The following is a 21,636-nucleotide window of genomic DNA, read 5'->3' as shown; positions in this document are numbered from 1 at the left end:
ATACAGATGAGCTACCGACTTGGTTTCAAGCTCATTCATTTTGTCTTTCCCTTTCACCAGTCTCCTTCAAAATCACTGCCTTCCATTATGCAGGTTTCCCCATATAAAACAGACTTTCAGTTGAATGTTCTGAATGAACCACATTTGCAGATACTATTTCTTGGGACCTTTCTTTCAAACATTTCCAGGCTGTACAGATACTTACCCTTGCAAATATCCTGTTTGACAGGAGGTAGAAACTTTTAGCTCCATTTTTGAGGAGGAGGAAATTGAGGCACGGAGATGATGTGATTTGCTTGATGTTCAGTAAAGGAGACAGGACTAGGATTGGAATGCAGGGTGAGGAAGTCGATGGCACACCAGGGGATCTGGTGTGAAGTCCTGGCCACTGTCCCTTAGGCCAGCTGTCCCACCTCCCCCTACCCCACCCCCCCAGCCTCATTCATTCTACCACGAATGCCTTCAACTCCTCCGTGTCTTCCTGTCTCCCCTTTAACTGCAGCTGTGACCCACCCTTCTGGAATAAGCTATTCTGTGAAGGACGCCATATTTTTTCTGAGGAGTCCAAACAATATTTCAAAGACAGCTATAAAGGAATGCATTTCTTTTGGACCCTTCTTAAAATTAAAAGTGTTAAGACCTGAGGTTTACCTCAGATACACAGATTGGTCTGTATCTTCGGGTTTTTTTCTCCTGGAAATTGACAGAAATGAAAACCCATTTCTTTCCCTTCAACTCCCCAAGTCATAACCAAAATTTGACCTAATAGTAGTACCTGATAGTAATTTCGGTTTTTTTTGAAACTGAGAGACCCAAGTCTGCTTTTTATAATACATAGTAATTGCCTGTGTCCTTTTATATCGTCGGGTTTTTAAACTAGTGTGTTTGCTAATTAAACCTTTTATTTTGAAGCGATTATGGATTCAGATGGAATTTTAAGAAATAATACAGAGAGATTCCATGTACCCTTAACCCAGTTTCCCATAGTAACATCTTACGGAAACTATCCTGCAGTATCGCAACCCTGATAATGACATTGATACATACAAGTCTAGATACAGAACATTTCCTTCACCACGAGGGTCCCTCTTGTTGCCCTTTCAAAGGCATCGCCACCCACTTTCTACCCTCAGTCCCTCCTTAACCCCTGATAGCCACAGATCTGTTCTCCATTTCTATAGTTTTGTCATTTCACAAACGCCATATATATGGAATCGTACAATATGCAACTTTTTTTGTTTAATTGGCTTTGCACGCACCATAATTCCCTGGAGATTCATTCAGGTCGCTGCATTTATTGGCTTATACCTTTTTATTACTGAGTAGTATTCCCTGGTACGGATGTGCCACAGTTTAACCATTTATCTGTTGAGGGACATCTGGACTGTTTCCAGCTTTTTGACTGTTACAAATAAGGGTGCTATAAACATTCATGTCTTGATTTTTTTGGTGAATTTAAGTCTTCGTTTCTCTGGGATAAATGCCCACAGGGGCAACTCCTGGGTCGGATGATAGTTGTGTTTGCAGGTTTCTAAGAAACTGCCAAACCGTTTTCCAGAATAGCTACACCGGTTTACATTCTTACCAGCGATGACTGAATGCTCCAGTTTCTCCACATCCTCACCAGCATTTGGTGGTGTTGCCATTTTTAATTTTAGCCATTCTGATAGACGAGCAGTGGTATCTCATTGCTGTTTTGATTTGCATTTGCCATCTGTGTATCTTCTTCAGTGAAATATCTGTTCGTGTCTTTTGCCTGTGTTCTGATTGGATTGTTTGCTTTTTAACTTGAGTGTTGAGTATTCCTCGTGTATTCTAGCTACCAGGCCTTTTGTTGGATGCATGGCAAATATTTTCTTCCAGTCTGTAGTTCGTCTTTCCATTCTCCTTACAGGGCCTTCTGACGGGTAGAAGTTTGTAATTGTGGCGAAGTCCAGTTTATCAATGTTTCCTGTTTTGTATCCTGCTTTTGCTGTCAAATCGAAGAACTCTTTACCGAGACCACATCCCAGAGATGTTTCTATCGTGCTTTTTTCCTAAAAGTTTTATAGTTTTAGGTTTTACAGTTAAGTCCGTCGTTCACCTTGAGGTAATTTCTGCATAAGATGTGCAACTTAGATAAGGATTAACTTTTTGCTTATGGATGTCCAGGTGCTCTAGCACCATTTGTTAAAAGGCTGCCTTTCCTCCATTGAATTGTATGTTCACCTTTATCAGAAGCCAGTTTGGCCTATTTACGCGGATCTATTTTGGGGTTCTTTATTCTGTGCCATTGACCTATGTGTCTGTCCCTCTGCCAATATCTCAGTCTCGATTTCTGTAGCCCTATGGTAAATTTGATACTTAAAATTGGTTAGACTGATTACCCCCACGTTATTTTTCTTTACAAATTATTTTAGCTATTCTAATTCCTTTGCCTCCCCGTGTAAATTTTAGAATAATCTTGTCTACATGTACAAAAAAGCATTGCTCTGACTTTGATAGGAGTTGCGTTAAACCTGTATATCAATTTAGGATGAATTGACACCTTTGCTGTGTTGAGTCTGCCAACCCATTACTAGGGGACAGTGGTCCCCCCACTTCTCTGAGATCTCATTTTCCACCGTTTCGGTTACCCAGAGTCACCCGCGGTCCGGAAGCAGGTGTTCCTCTTCCTGATGTATCTCAGAAGGTCAATAGTAGTTTCATGCCACGTCGCAGCCCCTGTGTCATTCACCTCGCTTCTTCTCATCATGCATTGTATTATCTCACGTCGTCACAAGAAGAAGGGTAGAAGATACTTCTTTTTGTTTCTTTTATTTTATTTTTGAGAGAGAGAAAGAGAGAGAGAGAGAGAGAGAGAGAGAACAAGTTGGGGAGAGGAAGAGAGATGGGGAGATACAGAATCTGAAGCAGGCTCCAGGCTCCGAGCTGTCAGCGCAGAGCCCGACGGGGGGCTCAAACTCACAAACTTGAGATCACGACCTGAGCCGAAGTGAGGCACGTAACCGACTGAGCCACCCAGGCGCCCAAGGATATAAGCTATTTTGAGAAACAGAGAGAGACCACTTTCACATAACTTCTATCATAGTATGTATTATAATCGTTCTCTTTTATTATTAGTTATTGTTGTTAAATTCTTACTGTGCCTAATTTATAAATTAAACTTTATAATAGGTATGTATGTATAGAAAAACATAGTGTGTATATAGGGTTCAGTACCTATGTATGGTTCCTGGTGTCCACTGAGGGGAGGGGTCTTGGAACATATCCCCTGAGGGTAAAGGGGGACTACTATATGTCTCTCCATTTATTTAGATCTTCTTTGGTTTCTTTCATCAATACTGTAGTTTTCAGCATAAGGGTCCTGTACAGGTTTTGTTAGATTTACACCTAAGTATTCATTTTTTTTTTTAAGCAGTTGTAAATGGTATTGTATTTCTAATTTTGGTGTTACTGTGTTCATTGCTAACATACAGAAATACAGCTAATTTTTGTATGTTTCTCTTGAATCCTGGGACTTTGCTAAATTCACTTATTAGGTACAAAAGGAGTTTTGTTTGTTTGTTTGGGGTCTTTTGGTAGATTCCTTGGGCTTTCCTATGTAGATGATGATGTCATCTACCAAAAAAGAATAGTTTTATTTCTCCTTGCCAGTCTGTACATGTCTTTTATTTCCTTTTATTGCTTTATTGCACTGGCTAGGGCTTCCAGAATTATGGCAGATAAGAATGTTAAGAGGGAACATCCTTGTCTTTTTCCTGATCTTAGGGGGAAAGCATTCTAGTCCTTCATCATCAGGTACAGTGTGAGCCATATTTGTCTGAGCAAGTTTCCTCCTATTCCTATTTTTGTGAGAATTTTCCATCACGTATGATTTGAATTTCATCAAATGGTTTTACCGCATCAATTGATAGAATCATATGATTTTGTCTTTAGCTTGTTAATAGGATGGATTACCTTGATTTGCAAATATTGTACTATTCCTGCATCTGTGGGCTAAACCTCACTTAGTCAGGGTGTATAATTCTTGTTACATATTGCTCAGTTCTCTTTATTATTTTGTTAAAGATTTTTGTGTCTGTATTAATGAGGTACATTAGTTTGTAATTCTATTGGGGGGGACTGTCTTTGCCTGGTTTTTTATTTTTCTATTTTTTTTAACGTTTATTTATTTTTGAGAGAGAAAGAGAGAGAGAGAGTGAGAGAGTGCAAGAAGGGGAGGGGCAGAGAGAGAGGGAGACACAGAATCCAGAAACAGGCTCTAGGCTCTGAGCTGTCATCACAGAGCCCAACGCAGGGCTCGAACTCCTGGACCGTGAAATCATTACCTGAGCCAAAGTTGGACACTTAACGGACTAAGCCACCCAAGCTCTCCTGTCTTTGTCTAGTGTTAGTAGCATCATAAACATCAGCATAACATCAGCATCATAAAATGTTGGGAAGTATTTCCACTTGTTCTGTTTTCTGGAAAAGATTGTGTATTATGAATTACACGCTTTAAAAGGGTGGCCTTTTATTGTATGTACATGGCACCTCAATTTAAGGAAATAACATACCCACTAGGAAAAAGATTGAATCGAAAACAAAACAAAACCTTGGTGTTAATTTTTACAGTTGGTTAATTGGTGTTCATCCTTTCTTAAGCATTTGGTAGAATTCTCTAGTAAAACCATCTGAACCAGGAGATTTCTGACAGTTTTTAAATTTTGAATTCAATTTATTTCATAGTTACGGAGAATATTCAAATTATTTGTTTCCTATTGAGTGAGTTGTGCTAGTTTGTGTTTTTTGAGAAATTAGTACATTTCATCCGAGTTTTCATATTTACGTGAGCAGGACTGTTTGTCATCTGCCCTTATTATCCTGCTGATTCTTTTTTTTTTTTTTTTTAATTTTTTTTTTTCAACGTTTATTTATTTTTGGGACAGAGAGAGACAGAGCATGAATGGGGGAGGGGCAGAGAGAGAGGGAGACACAGAATCGGAAGCAGGCTCCAGGCTCCGAGCCATCAGCCCAGAGCCCGACGCGGGGCTCGAACTCACGGACCGCGAGATCGTGACCTGGCTGAAGTCGGAGGCTTAAGCGACTGCGCCACCCAGGCGCCCCTATCCTGCTGATTCTTGAAGTGCCAGCCCCCGTTTTGTTCCTGATACTGCTAATTTGCATCTGCCCCCTTTTTTCTTTGCTATACATTTGTCCATTTTACTGATCCTTTCAAAGAACAAACTCTTGGTTTCATCGGTTTTCCCTATTGTTTTTTCTGTTTCCAATTCCATCGATTTTGGCTCTCATATTTATTATTCTGTCCTTCTGCTTTGCGTTTCTAGATTCTTCTGTTTCTAGATTCTTGAGGTGGGAGCTTAACTTATTGGTTTAAGACTTTCCCTCTTTTTTTTAATACACATAGTTCGTGCGATGAATTTCTCAGCACTGCTTTAGCCGTGTCACGCAAATTTTGATATGTTGTATTTTTATTTTCATTCAGTTCAGTGTACCTTTTCATTTCCTTTGAGACTTCCTTTTTTGATTCATGGATTATTTAGAAGTGTGTTGTTTCGTTTACAAGTGTTTGGAGATTTTCTTGTTATTTTGATTTCCACTTTGATTCCATTGTGGTTGGAGGACATGCTCTGTACGTTTTGATTTTTTTTTCTTTTTCAACGTTTATTTATTTTTGGGACAGAGAGAGACAGAGCATGAACGGGGGAGGGGCAGAGAGAGAGGGAGACACAGAATCGGAAACAGGCTCCAGGCTCTGAGCCATCAGCCCAGAGCCCGACGCGGGGCTCGAACTCCCGGACCGCGAGATCGTGACCTGGCTGAAGTCGGACGCTTAACCGACTGCGCCACCCAGGCGCCCCTTGATTTTTTTTTTTTAATGCATCGTTGTCCATTTTATTACTCAAGATATGGTCTATCTTGGTGTATATCCCATAGGCACTTGAAAAAAAATGTATATACCCATACTTTTGCTTTCTGTATTCTTTCTTCTTTCCTGAAATTCCCAGGTTCCTCCTTTTGCTTTCCGATTAGAGAACTTTCTTTAGCTATTCTTTAGGGCAAGTCTTTCGGTGACAGACTCTCTTAGTTTTGCTTCATCTGCCCAATGTCTTGGTTTCCTTTCATTCCTGAAGGGTATTTTCTCTGGGTGTGGGAGCCTAGGTCGACAATCCCTTTCGTTCAGCCCTTGAAAAATACTGTGCCACTTCCTTCTGGCTGCCATGATTTCTGATGAGAAATCTGCTGTCATTGGAACTGTTTTTCTTATATAGGTAAAGATACCATTTTTTCTCTTGCTGCTTTCAAGATTCTTTTTTCTTTAGTTTTCAAAAGTTTGATTATGATGTAGCGTGATGTGGGTTTCTTTGGGTTATCCTGTTTGGCATTCACTTGGCTCCTAGGTACATCTATAGGTTTATGTCTCTTGTCAGATCTGAGGAGTCTTCCGCCATTGTATCTTTGAGCACTTTTCCAGCCCCACCTTCTTGATCCTCTTTCCGCGCTTTGATGGCACCACATCGTAGCCCAGCAAGGATGGAAATCAAGGCTCCCCACTTGACCTTTGCTGCCAGGTGAGGGTGGTGTTTGGCTGGAGTAAAAGCAGTTATTGTCTGACAGTTTTCTGGCTTGCTAGGCTGCCCCTTTCCCTGTCCTTTGGGCGGGGACAGCAGGCTTTGATGGGGATTCTTTTTTTCTTGTCTGTCCATTGGTGTTTCTGGATTGCTGGCTTCTTTAGCTCTAAGTCTAAGATATATGAGGCAAGCAGACAAACAGACAAAACAAAAAGCTAAGTAACTCAACCATTATGCCATTCTTGGGTCTCGAGGTCTCTAGCCAGTCTGCCTCTCTCTTTCCAACCTATCAGTCTTCTCTTATATTTTATACATAATGTCCAGGGTTTGGGGTTTTTTTTTTTTTTTATTCAATCTTTTTTATAATTGATACGTTCTTTTCTTTTTTTTTTTTTTTTTTTAATTTTTTTTTTAGAGCAGGGGAAGGGCAGAGGGAGCGGGAGAGAGAGAATCTTAAGCGGGCTCCACACTGAGTGCAGAGCCTGACCCGGGGCTCCCTCTCACAACCGTGAGATCATGACCTGAGCTGAAATCAAAAGCCAGACGCTTAACCGACTGAGGCACCCAGGCGCACTGATACGTTATTTTCTTAAATTGAGGTATAATTTACCTACCATAAAATTCACCCTTTTAACCTTTTAAGCAATTCAGAGGTTTTTAGTACATTCACAAGGTTGTGACACCATCATCACTGTCTAATTGCAGGACATTTTTGTCACCCCCAAAAGAAAGCCCATATCCAATAGCAATCGCTTCTCATTCCTGACTTTTTCCAGTCCCTGGTGACCACTAACCTACTTTCTGTAGCTACGAGTTTGTCTATTCTGAGCATTTCATATAAATGGAATCCTGTAATATGTGGCCTTTTGTGTCTGGCTTCACTCAGCATGATGTTTTCGAGGTCCGTCTCTGTTGCAACATCTATCAACACTTCGGTCTTTTTTACCGCCAAATAATATTCTGTTGTATAGATAGATCTTCCCCGTTTTGGTTAGCCAGTCATCAGTTGAGGGACATGTGGATTGTTTATACTTTTTGGCCGTAACGCGGCTATACACATTAATGTGCAAATTTTTGCGTGAACATATGTTTTTAATGCTCTTGGTTCTATACCTAGGAGTCACGGATGACCGTACGTGGCAACTCTGTGTTTAATTTTCTGAGGAACTGCCAAACCGTTTTCCAAAGCAGCTGCACCACTTTGCATTCCCACTAGTGTTGTGGGAGGGCTCTATTTTCTCCACGTCCTCAACGATGCTTGTTACTGTCCGTCATTTTGATTATAGTCATCTTTGCGGATGTGAAGGGGTATCGCATTGTGGTTTTGATTTGCATTTTCCTAATGACTAATGATGTGGAGCACCTTTTTATGTGCTTACCGGCATTTGTGTATCTCCCATAGAGGACTATCTGTTCAAATCACTGGCCCGGTTTTTAATTTTTTTTTTTTTTAACCGTTGTGTTTTAAGAGTTCTTTGGTGTATTCTGGGTACTAGGCCCTTATCAGAAGGATGATTTGCCAATACTTCCTCCCATCTACTGAGTGGTCTAGTATTTTTGTTGTGCTTAGCTGGGGGAGTAGAGAAAAGTACACCTACTCATCTTCCTGGAGGCAGAAGTCTCCCAAACCAGTTTTATAATAGCTTTTGGAAGGGCCAAAGTGTACTTCGTTGCTTAAAACTCAAAAGTATTTTAAAGTCAGTGTGGGAGAGAAATCTTATTCTAGTGTTCGATTTTTTTGTTGTTTCAAATTTAGAAATTATTTTAAAGTCAATTTCAGGGGAGGATTTTATTTTCATGTTTTTTTCTGTGCATTCTTATGACTCACCTCCCTGTGTATTCAGAGAAAAGTATCCACCTGATGTGCCGTGGCCTATTACGTGCCACGATCTATGTCCCTTTAGCTCTCTGGGTAGCCATCGGCCTGGGACAGCCAGCGTCTATGCCAGCATTCTACTCAAATGTTACCACTTGTATGGGTGCCAGGAGGTGCGAAGGGTGAGGAGTCCTGGTTAAGGGAGCCCAAGAATAACCTTACAGCCCGAGTGGTAGGTTTTTAAGGTCCGCAGTCACAGCAGTAGAAATAGGCACAGGTATGAGTGAACATTCCTCATTTCTAGGCTAAATAGATGGGTCTTTAATCTTTTCTTACCAAACAGTGAGCAATTCAGAGTTAATCACAAGAAATCAAGAATTGCATGGTATCTCCAGTCTTCACCCACATCACCTCCTGAGTTCTTCAAAGACTGCTATCTTCCTCCTGGGTAAAGATTATTTTTGATTTCTATGCTTCTGACTCCACTTCTCCTCTAAACCCAAACACTGATGTATAGCCATGGCGGGAAATAGCAGAATTGTTTTGAACTTCAACTATTTCTTTTGTTCCATAGGTGCCTGGGTGTGTCTTGCCCGCTCCCCCGCATTGCCAGACTGTGCCATGAATGGATTACGCTTCCGATGAAATCCCTGACGGCGTTTTGTTCAGTCTCCACCGCAGGGCTCTTGTGTATTCTCAAGCACCCTCTGTGGGTTTCCGTTCTGCAGCACTGCAGGCCGATTCAGGGACACTTGCCAAACCACAGGGCTCTCCCTTTGTCAGTGTCCCACCCTCTTTTATCGCCTGCGTTTATCACCTCATTTCAGTCTAGATGCGGTCCCGTATTTGAAATGTCTTCAGTTTCCTAAAATTCTCTAGATTTCCTCCACTTAGTCTTTTCTAGCCTTGTTGTTAATTTTTTTGTAAATTCCCATTACTCTTGTTCTCTCCCCACAAGCTAGTCGTTTCCTGTTTTCTTCTTTCGTCTGTACTTTTCCTGAATATTTGCTAATAGCCTTGGTCTTAAGCACTCAAACTCATTACGGACTAGGTACTCTTCATTTGTATTTGGTATTTAATTCTGTCCTTTTTTTTTTATGTCAAAGGCAGAAATGTATGTGAAAGCCTCTTACAAAGCAGAAAGCACTTCTATACTCATATAACTTACTGAGATTAACAAAGGACCACTGTGCCTCTTTTCATGCTTTCTGCTCCTTCTGAGCCAAAAGAACTTCTCCGGAGAGGAGGGAAATATTGAAGAAAAATAAAGCAATGGAGTTGTCTCTTAGCAACTGAGTTCGTGCCTTATAAATCTTGCCCACTTTAGATTACTGCTGCTCAAAATCACTTGCTCTTCGTACTGGCTCAGTACAAATAATGTTATTAAATAATAAGGAAACAAAGGGAAAAAGTCTAATGAATGAGTCACCCAGTTTATCGATTGTACTCTGTCTTTGCGTAACACTATTGATAGAGTTGGGTTTATAAGCTAAGTAGAAGCTAAATAGCACCTTAAGCATTTCGAGGCGACATGAGTCTTGAAACAATGCGGATGTCACACAGATCGTACATACATGGGTGGTAATAGATCAGGTCGTGCAGAGCTTAAAGCAAATCAGAGCAAAGCAGAGCTTAAAGCAAAGCAGAGCTTAAAGCAAAGGTGGACAAAAACCCAAGCCAGATTGGGATGTGATTATTTGTGTTGTAAAAGAATTTATTATAAGGATTCTTCAGACAATACGTCTTCATAGTAAATTTCACTTAGCCAGTGACTCCGAGTGCCTTCGTGCTAGACAGCGGAAGAGATAGAGATTCTGTGTGTGTGTGTGTGTGTGTGTGTGTGTGTGTGTGTGCGTGCGTGTGTGCGCGTGTGCGCGCGAGCATAAACAGCATTTGGCTCTCCGTATCAGAAGGTAGATAAGGCTTGCACACAAATAAGGCGGCGCGATGATAAATGCCTTGTGAGTGGGGAGCTGAGTGCTGGAGAAGTTCAGAGAAGGGAAAGGTCACTTCCAGCTGGGTGAGCTATTATGATTACATGGACAAGATGACCTGTTAGAGAACAGAAGACCAACGCAGACTTTGTCAAGTTTAGTAATTAAGGCAAGATTGAAGAGGCAGGTGAGACGTCGGCGCCTTCAGCTCTGGAGCAAGGAGTTTAAACTTCAGTCACGAAGCAGCGGGGAGCCGCTGACATTTTTTTTTGTTTTTTTTTTTTTTTAATCAAAGTCTTGTCTAGGAAAATTTATCTGGCAGCAACGTGTAATTTCAGTTAAAAAAGAACTGGTTTGCCGATAGTCTTTTAGACTCCTCTTGTATAAAACAAAGCTGCCTTTATAAATAAGCCAATTATGGAATTGACTCACTTCTAGCCTTTTTAAGAGGTAGTCAGAAACCTGCTTTCAGATGCAATTAGATCCAGTAAGATAGCTGTGTAGTTAAGATACAAGCAGCGTATGAAGGAGGGTAGAATACTAGATCTCGTACTTTCTACCATCGTTTTGAAGGATTTTCTTTCTTTTTCCTTTTGCCTCGATGAGTCGGCCATCCCCGGGTCTTCCTCCAGCTGAAACAATGCAGACATCCTCCATTTTCTTTTTGCCCCCTCTACTTGGACAGAATGAATGAATGTCATGAAAAGACCTTCTTCTCGGTAGCCCTCTCAGATCTGTTCTTAATTGTGCCAAGTATTTGTACACCTCTGCAAAAGACTGTTTTCCCTGCCTTCTCCTTCGGTGGGGAAAACAAACAGGAGGAGTGACAGCCTTACCTCACTGGGTTGTTGTGAGGCTCTGTTGCTACCAAGATGAAGAGCGGGGCGGGGAGGGAAGAGTCCGAAAATGTTGATAATTGATGGAGACGTGGACTCCACTGTAGATTGGAAATGTAATGTTTTGATAATAAAGACCATATAATAAGGCTGGCTGTTGTTTTCCATGCGTGGTATGCCTTGGGGAGTTCAGAGCATAAAATGGTTCCCACCTGCCCCTGTTAGGGAAGTAACACTCCCTGCGTATTGACCTCACGGTGAAACCGTGTTTTTGAACCAACACAACTAGAGAAGCGGTGTTGTTCTTGTGAGCCGTGTCACAAACAAGGAGGTGGGGAATATTAATCCTGGCTTAGCTTCTAATTTGCTGTGTCACTGAGCAAATCAGTCATCTCTCCTGCACCTCAGCCTCCTGTGAGGAGACTGCCTGAAGCTGCCCCAGCCAAAAGAAACCAACTGCCACGCCAAAAACACGCAAATGTAGGATCTCGGGAGCGCGGAACCAAAAGCTATGATGTACAATAGCTGACGAGTAAGATGGCGGGTCGCTGAAGAGCTCACTTCCCTTACCCTGCTGACTGGGGGGGGTTCCCGCCTCAGGTCAAAATTGCGGGGGAGAGGGAAGTAGGTTCCGGAGGAATTCCTGGTTCCCTCCGGAGATCTGGTCCCATCTCAGATCCATTCCAGTCTGAAGAACCTAGAAAAGATCATATTTGATGCCAATCTTGGTTTGTGGTGCTGTTTGGACCTCTTAGGCGTTTTTAGTGCCTCTCTTGAGAAGGCTCAGGCCTTCCCGCGGCCCTGACTACCGTCCTGTCTCTCTGAGCTTTTGGAAGGCCGCAACAGCCTGACTCCAGGACTACACCGAGTCCTGTTCTGTCCTGATTCGGAGAGTTGTGTCTTCAGACGGGAAAAAAAAAAAAAATTTTTTTAACCCAGCAGAATTTTATTCCCGGATGGATTCATAAGTGAAGATTTAATACTAACGTGATGTAAGCTGTTTTTTGAAAAGGTATTTTGGGTTTCAGAGCAAGAATTTTCTTTCTCTACTTCTGACCTCAGCCATGCAGAAAAGTTCAGGATGGTCCTTAACAACATCAGTCCACGCCATTAACTGGAAGCGTTTCTTTTATCTGAAGTTGGGACTGAATCTGACGAGCCCCTCTCAAGGCTTGAAAGTTAGGAGCGCGATTTTAGAAATGAGAAATTCTTTTTGACAGGTTTTCCCTTTTTGCTGTACCTTTCAAATGCCAGGCAGAGCTTGCTGTGCTGAACTGAATCAAACTGAAGCGTGCCCAGTAAAAAATAATAGCCCCTCGCTTGGGAACTAGACCTCCGTTCTTTCGGAAACCAAAACGATCCTGGCCCAGTTTTAGGGTGTGGAAACTCTCCAAACCACCTTGGCGAGAGCCTGGTATTTTAGAAGCAGACTGTAGAACACGAAGGCTGGGTGCTCTCCGCAGTGGTGGGAATCTGCTCTTCCTTCTCAGCAGAGCAAATCCGTGATGAATACTACTGCACAGACTGTGTGGTCTAGTTCAGGCTGCAACATCAGCAGGAATAGTTGAAGACCAAGTTCAGGAAAGCGAGGGAAACCACAAAGACTAAGTGCAACGCAAGGGATTGCTTGGGTAGCCACAGCGGCACATTTTAGACATTCAGAGATCATTGCTTCTTTCCTTCTCTTCTGCACATCTTCCCCACGAAAAGGTTATGGGGGAATTTAAAAAAAAAAAAAAAAGGAGGAAAGCCTTGACTTGAAAAAAAAAAATTACAGGGGCGCCTGGGTGGCTCAGTCGGTTAGGCATCTGACTTCAGCTCAGGTCATGATCTCAAGGTTGGTGAGTTCGAGCCCCACGGCGGGCTCTGTGCCGACAGCTCAGAGCCTGGAGCCTGCTTCGGATTCTGTGTCTCCCTCTCTCTCTCTGCCCCTCCCCCGCTTGTGCTTTCTCTCTCTCTCTCTCTCTCTCAAAAATATATAAACATTAAAAATAATAATAAAAATAAGTGTTTAAAACATTTTTTAAATATAAAGTGATCATCCGTACTGCCTCGTGTGTATTTGGCCAAAACTTTTTCCTTGATTCCTCATCACTTAATGATGCTGTATAATCCAAAAGACTCTTACGTATGTGTGGCCCATTTGCCTACTGTAGTTCTGTAAGAACAGGATAGGGAGGCTTCGGGAACACTTGTTCTCCATTCTGTTTTTACAGAGTTACTCATTTTCTTCCGTTAAAAAGCCTATCTTATTCTCTTTTTAGGTAACAGCATGACTAAATACACTGAGAAGCTAGAAGAGATCAAAAAAAGTGAGTAACCCTATTGAAGGTTTGGGATAATGGAGCCCATCTAGAAGTCGGTTATTAACAACCTTAGCCCTTCCCTACAGCTGACACGCGCAGAGAGCTGTGGGAGGCGGGTGAGCCTGGCAGGTGCCTAGAAGGATGTGGGAAGCGCCGTGTACCGTCCCGGCCAGCTGCTAAGGTTGTTGCTTGAGGGCCAAGTTCTGCCCGACTTCCATCCCATAGGAGATGTTAGTGTTGGATGAGTTCTACTTAAGCAGCGAGAGTCCAAGCTTCTGGTTTCATTGTACTGCAGTCTCCACGACCTTTTCCAAGGTCATGATCTTTCCCATTTTCTTAGTTTGCTCTATGCCTGAGATGGGAATAATATTATCTCTTATTTTATAACACCCTTGTGTGTATAAATTAGTCAGTATCCATGAAAGACACAGAGGAGTGAGGGAGAAAGCTTGAAGCGGTGCTATGCCTTATAAATTCATTGCAGTCTCTGCTTTCCTTTAATTAAAAATCATATTTCATGCGTTCCTTCTTAAAAACTACTCATCTGAGGGGCGCCTGGGTGGCGCAGTCGGTTAAGCGTCCGACTTCAGCCAGGTCACGATCTCGCGGTCCGGGAGTTCGAGCCCCGCGTCGGGCTCTGGGCTGATGGCTCAGAGCCTGGAGCCTGTTTCCGATTCTGTGTCTCCCTCTCTCTCTGCCCCTCCCCCGTTCATGCTTTGTCTCCTTCTGTCCCAAAAATAAATAAACGTTGAAAAAAAAAAATTAAAAAAAAAAAAAAAAACTACTCATCTGCAAAGATACGCTACTAGTCATTTTGTGCATTACCCTTGCACAAAAGCATAGTTTTTCATTCTGTGTCCAAAATAGATGTAAAGTGTACACATCAAGGCGAGAATTAAAGAAGTAGGAACATCTATTTTCTTAGATGGATTTGTTCATATCCTCAGCAGAAGAGCCCAGTGACAGGGGAATCTTTAGCCGACGGTGGTAAAGAGGCACTCTGATGGTTAACAGTTCAGGACTTCCCTCTGGTAATAGACATCTTTTGGGAAGAGAATACTACAAATCCAGAATTCACCAGAACTTCTGTTATTACACAGCAGACCTTTTCATTTAAATGATAATGTTTCTGCTTCTTTTGAATTGCTGGGGTATCGAGAAACCGCAGCCATCAGTGTGGACTCAGGAACAGCTTTACGCCGACTCTGTTATTTGCCACGTCTCGCTATGAGGGCTAACGTTCTAGACATTTGGTTTTTAATGTGTCACGTCACAGTATCCTTTTCTTCTCGGGTCCTTTGTATTAGATGCTATCGCTTTGTTCCATTATACATGACACAAGTGTATATATTTTAAGTATGCAGTCACGTTTTCAACTAGGAAAAAAGTCTCATTTACTCACCCATGCTTCGTTGTCGTCGCCCGTAATTCATCCACAGCAGGTAAAGTTCAGCCGGCCTGCTTCTGTTTGGGTTTGAGGTCCCCTTTTGCCTCCTCTGTCCATTCGTAGCTTAGCGTAAGTTCTCACGTCCACACCAAAATTTGTCCCCTGAAAACGCCCCGTTCCGCCCAGATTGCCAAGCCCTGTTGGAAACACTTCTTAAAAGCGCAATGTGATCTCTTTAATATCTAAACTTTAAATGGAGCTTCTCTTCCCCCACCCCACCCCCGCCCCCCAAATACCTCTAGAATAGAGTCCTTGAAAATGTTTGCTTCCCTCTTTAGGAGTTTCGGACTTCCTTTTTTAGTAAGACAGGAGGCCCCTCTCACCTTGTTTCACACACAGTTTGTGCTGATTCCCCGACTAGAATTACTTCAGATTCTGGTTTGAGATCTACGTTTTGGAAGCTATTTCCTTCTCTTTTCCCATTTTCTGTTGTAGATGTTCTTTGGGGCCGAAAGGGAGGAGAATATTGCCCTGTTTCATGACACCCTAGATCCATCGCTTTTCTCGGGTTACCTTAGATGCCGTGTCTTTCTGTGAAATCACAAACCTCGTTCTGTTACTTCCTTTGATTTGTCTTCCCCTGTGAGCCCAGCTTCCCTTCGCTAATAACGTGTTTTCACAGAACCCTGAAAACGCAGGATTCCTTTGTAATCTGAACCTTCTTTCAACTCTCTCTCGAGAAAACAGACACCCTGTGCCTATTGACCGCGCACAAAGCCTATTCTTGGCTTCTGGTGGTTAGATGACACCAGCGTGAAGCATCCTAGATAGTCAGGTCTCTGTCCTTCCAGTAACTCGAGAGAGTCAGGCTTCGACTCCAGACTTACTGGAGAAGGAGACCTTGATAACGGATCTGCAACTCGGATTTTTTGTCTCCATCCCCGAGTTGGGGAGCGACGATGGGAGCAGAGGCTCCATTCTTAAAGCTCTGTTCGCCCTTGCGAGGACGGGCTGACAGAGTGTTCCCAGTCGTCCTTTTTAATAACATTTAAAACTTGCTGTCAGACGTCTAGTTTGATCTTTTATCTCTGAGTAATAATGTCAGAAAGTCCCAGTGATGGCTGTCCTTCTAAACAAGAACCAGGTATGTAGAGTGCAGGCTCAGATGCACAGTGGGGCGTCTCGTGCCTAGAGGGTACTAGAAATGCCAGTGGGTAGAATGTGGTAGAGCCTGGTTTGGGTTTGAGATCGTCTGTACGTCGTCAAAGGGGATTTGCACGGGTACCTTTTGTACTGCGCGTGTGAAGAATTGGGGAAGTATTTCAAACTTTGTACCTTACCAAAAGAAGATCAGTGGACGAATGCCGCAGTGCAAACCCCTCGAGAGCTGTTGCCTCTCTTTCCTGGCGGACTTATCACCATTCGGACTTAACGTGAGTGGCTTTTGGTGGGCAAATCGGTGGTGACTGAGAGGAATGCTGTAGCTATTCAGTTGGATTTTTTTGCAAGCTTCTGCCCAACCTGCTGGGGCTGCATCCTGGTGAGTCTTGGAAGGTCCTTTGCGTCTAGGTTTGTTACCTTGTTGTGTCCGGAGGAAGCTACCCTGAGAATTTTCTAGAAGTAGTGGTTCGTTGTGAGCCACATCGCTCTCTTTGAGGCGTCTCAGAACAGAGAAGCTTTAATTCGTTGTAACAGTCAGTCTTGATATATTTACAGAAGGCTAGTTTTTAACGTACTGTTATTTCCTGACCGTGGTTCGTAAAGTGTTTGGTAAACCAAGCTAACATCATCCTCCAAAGTGTTCATTGTGTGTTCGTTTTTAGAAAATTCACGGAAATGATTAGTGACACCAGGTAAATCGTTTTAAATACTTCTAATCCTTTCCTTTGTTGCTAGGAGTCTTGGTTTAGGAGACTTTTTTTTTGCTGTGAAGGCCATAGTAATTATCCATCTAACCTTTAATGATTCTGAAATAATGTGGCAATACTTGAGGAGTCATGACCACCCATATGAAAATGGAGAAGAGTAGTGGAGTGTAGGGGGTGGGGGGGAAGTTCAATGCCAAAAATTCTTTAGAATCGGCAGTCATCTTCAGAAAATTGCATGGAAGCTAACTTTTAGCATGCCTCCACGGGACAGGTATTAGCTCAAGTGAGATTGGCTAAAATTTTAAAACGACCGTTCAAATGTGATATGAAGAAATGTTAACAAGTGCAGAAGTACCCCCTTTTGAGTTATGAGTCAGAACCAGAAAGATAGCGCAGAATAAATATGGATGTTTTAGCATGATTTTTTTTTTTAATTAACTGAGGTAAAACACACACACACACACACACACACACACAACATAAAATTTACCGTCTTCACCTTTTTTAAGTGTTCGGCTCAGTAGTGTTAAGTACATTCACACAGCTGCATGATAGATCTCGGGAACTTTTTCATCTCGTACAACTGAGCGTGTGGATTTTTACTGAAGGTGGAAATGCAGAGAAACTGCTAGAGAAGATTATCAGGACCAGGCATAAGAACTCTGTGCCCAGCATTGTACCCCGGGGGAGAAAAAAAGGTTGTCCCGCGTCTCCAGTGTCTCCAGTGTAATTTATAACCTCAGGAACAGAATTGTTCTCTCTTTGAGGCGGGGTTAGAATAGTAGGGTGTAAATGTCTCACCAACTGTTTGACCTGGGGCAACTCAGCTTCTCTGGGTCTCTGTCCTCATCTGTAAGTTGCAGACGTTTATTCCTTGCTCTGTTCTGCAAAGGATTGAAAGTGGCTTACAACATGCATGCAAGACAACACGGTCCAAAGAGAGATAGCCGAATAAAAGGAAAATGGCAAATGGATGAAATGACATGAGGGGTAAAGTCACTAGACACAAAAGGGTGGCTTATAAACTCAACTCTAGGCCTCCTACCAGCTGGGGGAAAAAAGGGGAAAAAAAATGAAGAGACGATAGTCATACCTGCCACACTTAATTCCGAGGATGTCATGAGGCTCAAATATTAGATAATATATGTAAAAGCATATAAATAACTTGAAGATCATACCATGTAACTCGACGACTAGCCAGAACGAGTACCTCTAAGAAAGAAAAATATACCTGCACAATTATTTATCCTGTCCTGCTTTTCAGATTACAGATACAAAAAAGATGAGCTCTTCAAGAGACTGAAAGTGACAACTTTTGCCCAGCTGGTAAGTTCAGCGATCTTCCCATTGGGGTAAAGACTCTAATGAGTGCCGGTTTATGTGAGTGTATTTCTAAATTCCACTCTAGGTAATATTTGCAGAAGGGTTTCTCCTGTCTGTACATTTCACCCATGGGAGGATTAAGAGGTGTGCCGTGTGTGCTCATTCAAGGATGGTGTGAGCTATCTTCTTTGATAAGAATTTGATAAAGTAAAATGTGCATTCTACTTTTAAATCGTCGCATTTATGGTTTAGGTTGTATTTTTCCTTGCACGCTTTAATTTCATGTTTCGAATCTAGAATTCTGGTCTCTAGAGTTTCATTGACGTGGTGGATCATGGGTCTTATGAGCCGAGCTGTGAAAAGTGCTTTAAAAACCGTGGGGGGGGGGGTATACCGTGTTGTGATAAATACATTCAGGGGCACCCGGGTGGCTCAGTCAGTTGGGCGTCTGACTTCGGCTCAGGTCATGATCTTGCAGTTTGTGAGTTCGAGCCCCGCATCGGGACCCTGTGCTGACAGCGTGGAGCCTGGAGCCTGCTTCAGATTCTGTGTCTCCCTCTCCTTCTCTGTCCCTCCCCCCTCACCCCCGCTCTCTCTTTCTCTTTCTCAAAAGTAAGTAAACATTAAAAAATATATATATATATTCATAAGACATTGATTTCTTCATTGAATGTCATATTGCTGATTCAATTCTGTCACGGTTAAGTATTGTGTGTTATGTTGGGACTGGAATGTGTATGACCATTTACGCATGTTTCTTGTCCTAAATTATCCTTTTGGACTTTTAAGTTTATTGTGTGATTTTTTTTTTTCAACGTTTATTTATTTTTTGGGATAGAGAGAGACAGAGCATGAACGGGGGAGGGGCAGAGAGAGAGGGAGATACAGAATCGGAAACAGGCTCCAGGCTCTGAGCCATCAGCCCAGAGCCCGACGCGGGGCTCGAACTCACGGACCGCGAGATCGTGACCTGGCTGAAGTCGGACGCTTAACCGGCTGCGCCACCCAGGCGCCCCTATTGTGTGATGTTTTAAACGAATCTGTGTTTCTGGAATGATCATCTGCGGTGTAATTCCCGCTCCTCAAAAGTAAGGAGGCCTGAGATTTAGTCTCCAGTGGAGGACCCTGACAGTTTCTTGAAACAAGAGACCTTTGATGTTTCCTCGTCTTTTGTTAAAGACAGAATTGCCTCTGTTTAAAGACTAACAAACATAAACACATCTACGTATTTCATTCTTTTTTCCTATCAGGTCATCCAGGTTGCTTCCCTATCTGATCAAACACTGGAAGTGACAGCTGAAGAGATTCAAAGGCTAGAAGGTAATGAGAATTGAGGACGTGGGGGAAATAACCGATTGACCGTGCGACCGAAGTTCTCGCCCTGTCCGCCTTTGCTCTTGTGTCCACAGGGAATCGGGACTCCGATGTATCTATTTGTAATTAGATTGTTACCGTCCGAGACATGCTCTCTGGTGCTTTAATTGTTCATTCTTCTGTCTTTTAAAAAGCCATCTGGTTTTCCAGCTCTAACATTTGTAGTTGTTAATGTTTTTTTGTGTGGTGGGTTGGTTGGTGTGTTTTCGTAGGTTTAAACGTTCTGTGTGTGTTTAATATACCAATTACTTTTTCTCAACGGATATTTTTAGTGCCTTCTACCTACGTACAGGCCACAGAATTAGGGGCTAGGAGACTACAGAGACGACACAACCCTGCTCACATGGAGTGGGTAGTCGCGTGTGCACACGTCCGCGCATGTGTGCGTGTTGGGCGAGGAAAATGAGAACAGAAGCGCGAGATTGCGAACGTGGCAGAAATTCATAACGAAGGATTAGAAAGAAGTCATCATTCGTTAAATATACACTGCTAAGCACTTCACGCAGCTTTCTTACTTCACCTTACCAGAGACTCTGGAAGAAACAAATGCTTAGAGATGAGAAGCCCAAGCCTCAGAGGTTAAACGGCTTGCTCAAGGGGATACAGCCAGTAAGGGAGGGGGGTAGGATACAAACCTGCGAGTCTCCGCTCATAACCAGGGTCTTCGCTCTGGGAGTTCTTTTTTTTTTTTTTTTTTAATTTTTTTTTTTAACGTTTATTTATTTTTGAGACAGAGAGAGACAGAGCATGAACGGGGAGGGTCAGAGAGAGAGGGAGACACAGAATGGGAAGCAGGCTCCAGGCTCTGAGCCATCAGCCCAGAGCCCGACGCGGGGCTCGAACTCACGGACTGTGAGATCGTGACCTGAGCCGAAGTCGGACGCTCAACCGACGGAGCCACCCAGGCGCCCCATCGCTCTGGGAGTCCTGAAGAAGGAAGGGTACTTTCCAGTTAGAAAACCCAGGGAGGCTTTCTTAAAGCCTGCGAGCTGGACCATAACAGAGGGTAGGATCTGAACAGGTGCAAGTGACTGGCGAGAGTCTTGCAACCTGAGCAAAGGCACGGAGAGCGGGTTTGGAGAATCGCGTCATCTAGCCTGGCGATGACCTGGGGAGGCGTAGGTGCTAGGTTGGAGACCGGGCTGGGAAGATAGCTTTCCAGCTCCAGGTTTCCTTTCTTAAATGCCAAGTCGAAAATAAAACCTCTCAGTGGCACTGTCGTGAAAAGAATACGCAGAGTTAAGGTCTCTATTCTATCCCCAGGCCCTCAACCATCAGCGTGTGGCTGTTTATTGAAGGGGAATATGTTTTGTTAAGGTTGAGGCAGGCCAGGAATTTGACTTCGGATTTCAAGACCAGTTTCTCAGGAAGTTCGAACACTGGCTTTGTGCAACTTAAAACTGTCATTTCCCTGGGCTTGTTTTTGTTAGGGAGGATAAAGAGCATCTGACAAAGACAGGAATTTATCTTTGACAGATGCCTCTCACACGGCAGAGAAATAAGGGTTCTTTGTAACAGAGATAATTGGGCCTCCTCATACAAGTACTCCCAATTTTAACCTGGTTATATAAGTACCTGGATTTGGTCCTTGAATTCATGGAGATTACAGCACCAGAACATATGGGCACATGCAATTTTCTCTTCTGAGATAAATTTGCACAGCAAAATAGGCTCTTGTAAAGTAGGACACCATAATGTGTGAGTAATATTAGTGTTTTTCCAGTGCTCTACGCAGAATAATAACTCACTCAGGAATGCCTGTAGAACAGATTGTACGCATACTGGCTATTTTTGAAGGAGGAAGAAAACCTCCTTTTTGTGATGTTTACTGTTTCTTCCTGACTTCAAAGTATATTTCTAGAAAATTAGAAAATTGCAAAAAACACGTAAGGAAGAAAATTAAAATAATAATCCCTGTTAACATTTTGCTCTACTTTTCCCCCTAACTGCGTCCCCGAATCCATATTCTTGGTGCATACTTTTGAATTATGCTGTTCCAGATTAGCGTTTCCTCATGCCTGCTGTCCTGTGTCATCGAACAGACTTCAAAAGCTTGATCGTAAAGGTTGTGTCGTCATATAATGTCTGTCCTTTGGACATACCATAACTGATTTAACTATTCTCCCACCGGACGTGACAGCTTTTCTGATTTGTCACTTTTCTAAGATAATGCTGCTGTGTAAATACGTAAACATGAGTGTGGTTCTGATTATTCCCCGAAGATAAATTTTGCTGCAG

At 42.8% G+C, this 21,636-nt stretch overlaps 1 protein-coding gene across 3 annotated transcripts in view; it reads left to right on the top strand.

Annotated features, from left to right (window-relative positions):
- The window catches only part of CEP41 (centrosomal protein 41), a 48,934-nt gene that overhangs the window by 15,132 nt on the left and 12,166 nt on the right, over positions 1–21,636 (top strand). For all 3 annotated transcript variants that reach the window (XM_043590463.1, XM_043590464.1, XM_043590462.1), the window contains 3 exons: positions 13,405–13,452; positions 17,966–18,027; positions 19,275–19,344. In XM_043590463.1, coding sequence (XP_043446398.1) covers positions 13,405–13,452; positions 17,966–18,027; positions 19,275–19,344 — 180 coding nt within the window. The remainder of the gene's footprint in view (positions 1–13,404; positions 13,453–17,965; positions 18,028–19,274; positions 19,345–21,636) is intronic.

Source organism: Prionailurus bengalensis, chromosome A2, assembly GCF_016509475.1.
Source record: "Prionailurus bengalensis isolate Pbe53 chromosome A2, Fcat_Pben_1.1_paternal_pri, whole genome shotgun sequence".
Taxonomy (NCBI): domain Eukaryota; kingdom Metazoa; phylum Chordata; class Mammalia; order Carnivora; family Felidae; genus Prionailurus; species Prionailurus bengalensis.
Note: the sequence above shows the minus strand (reverse complement) of the source record. Positions and strands in the feature narration are given on the sequence as shown.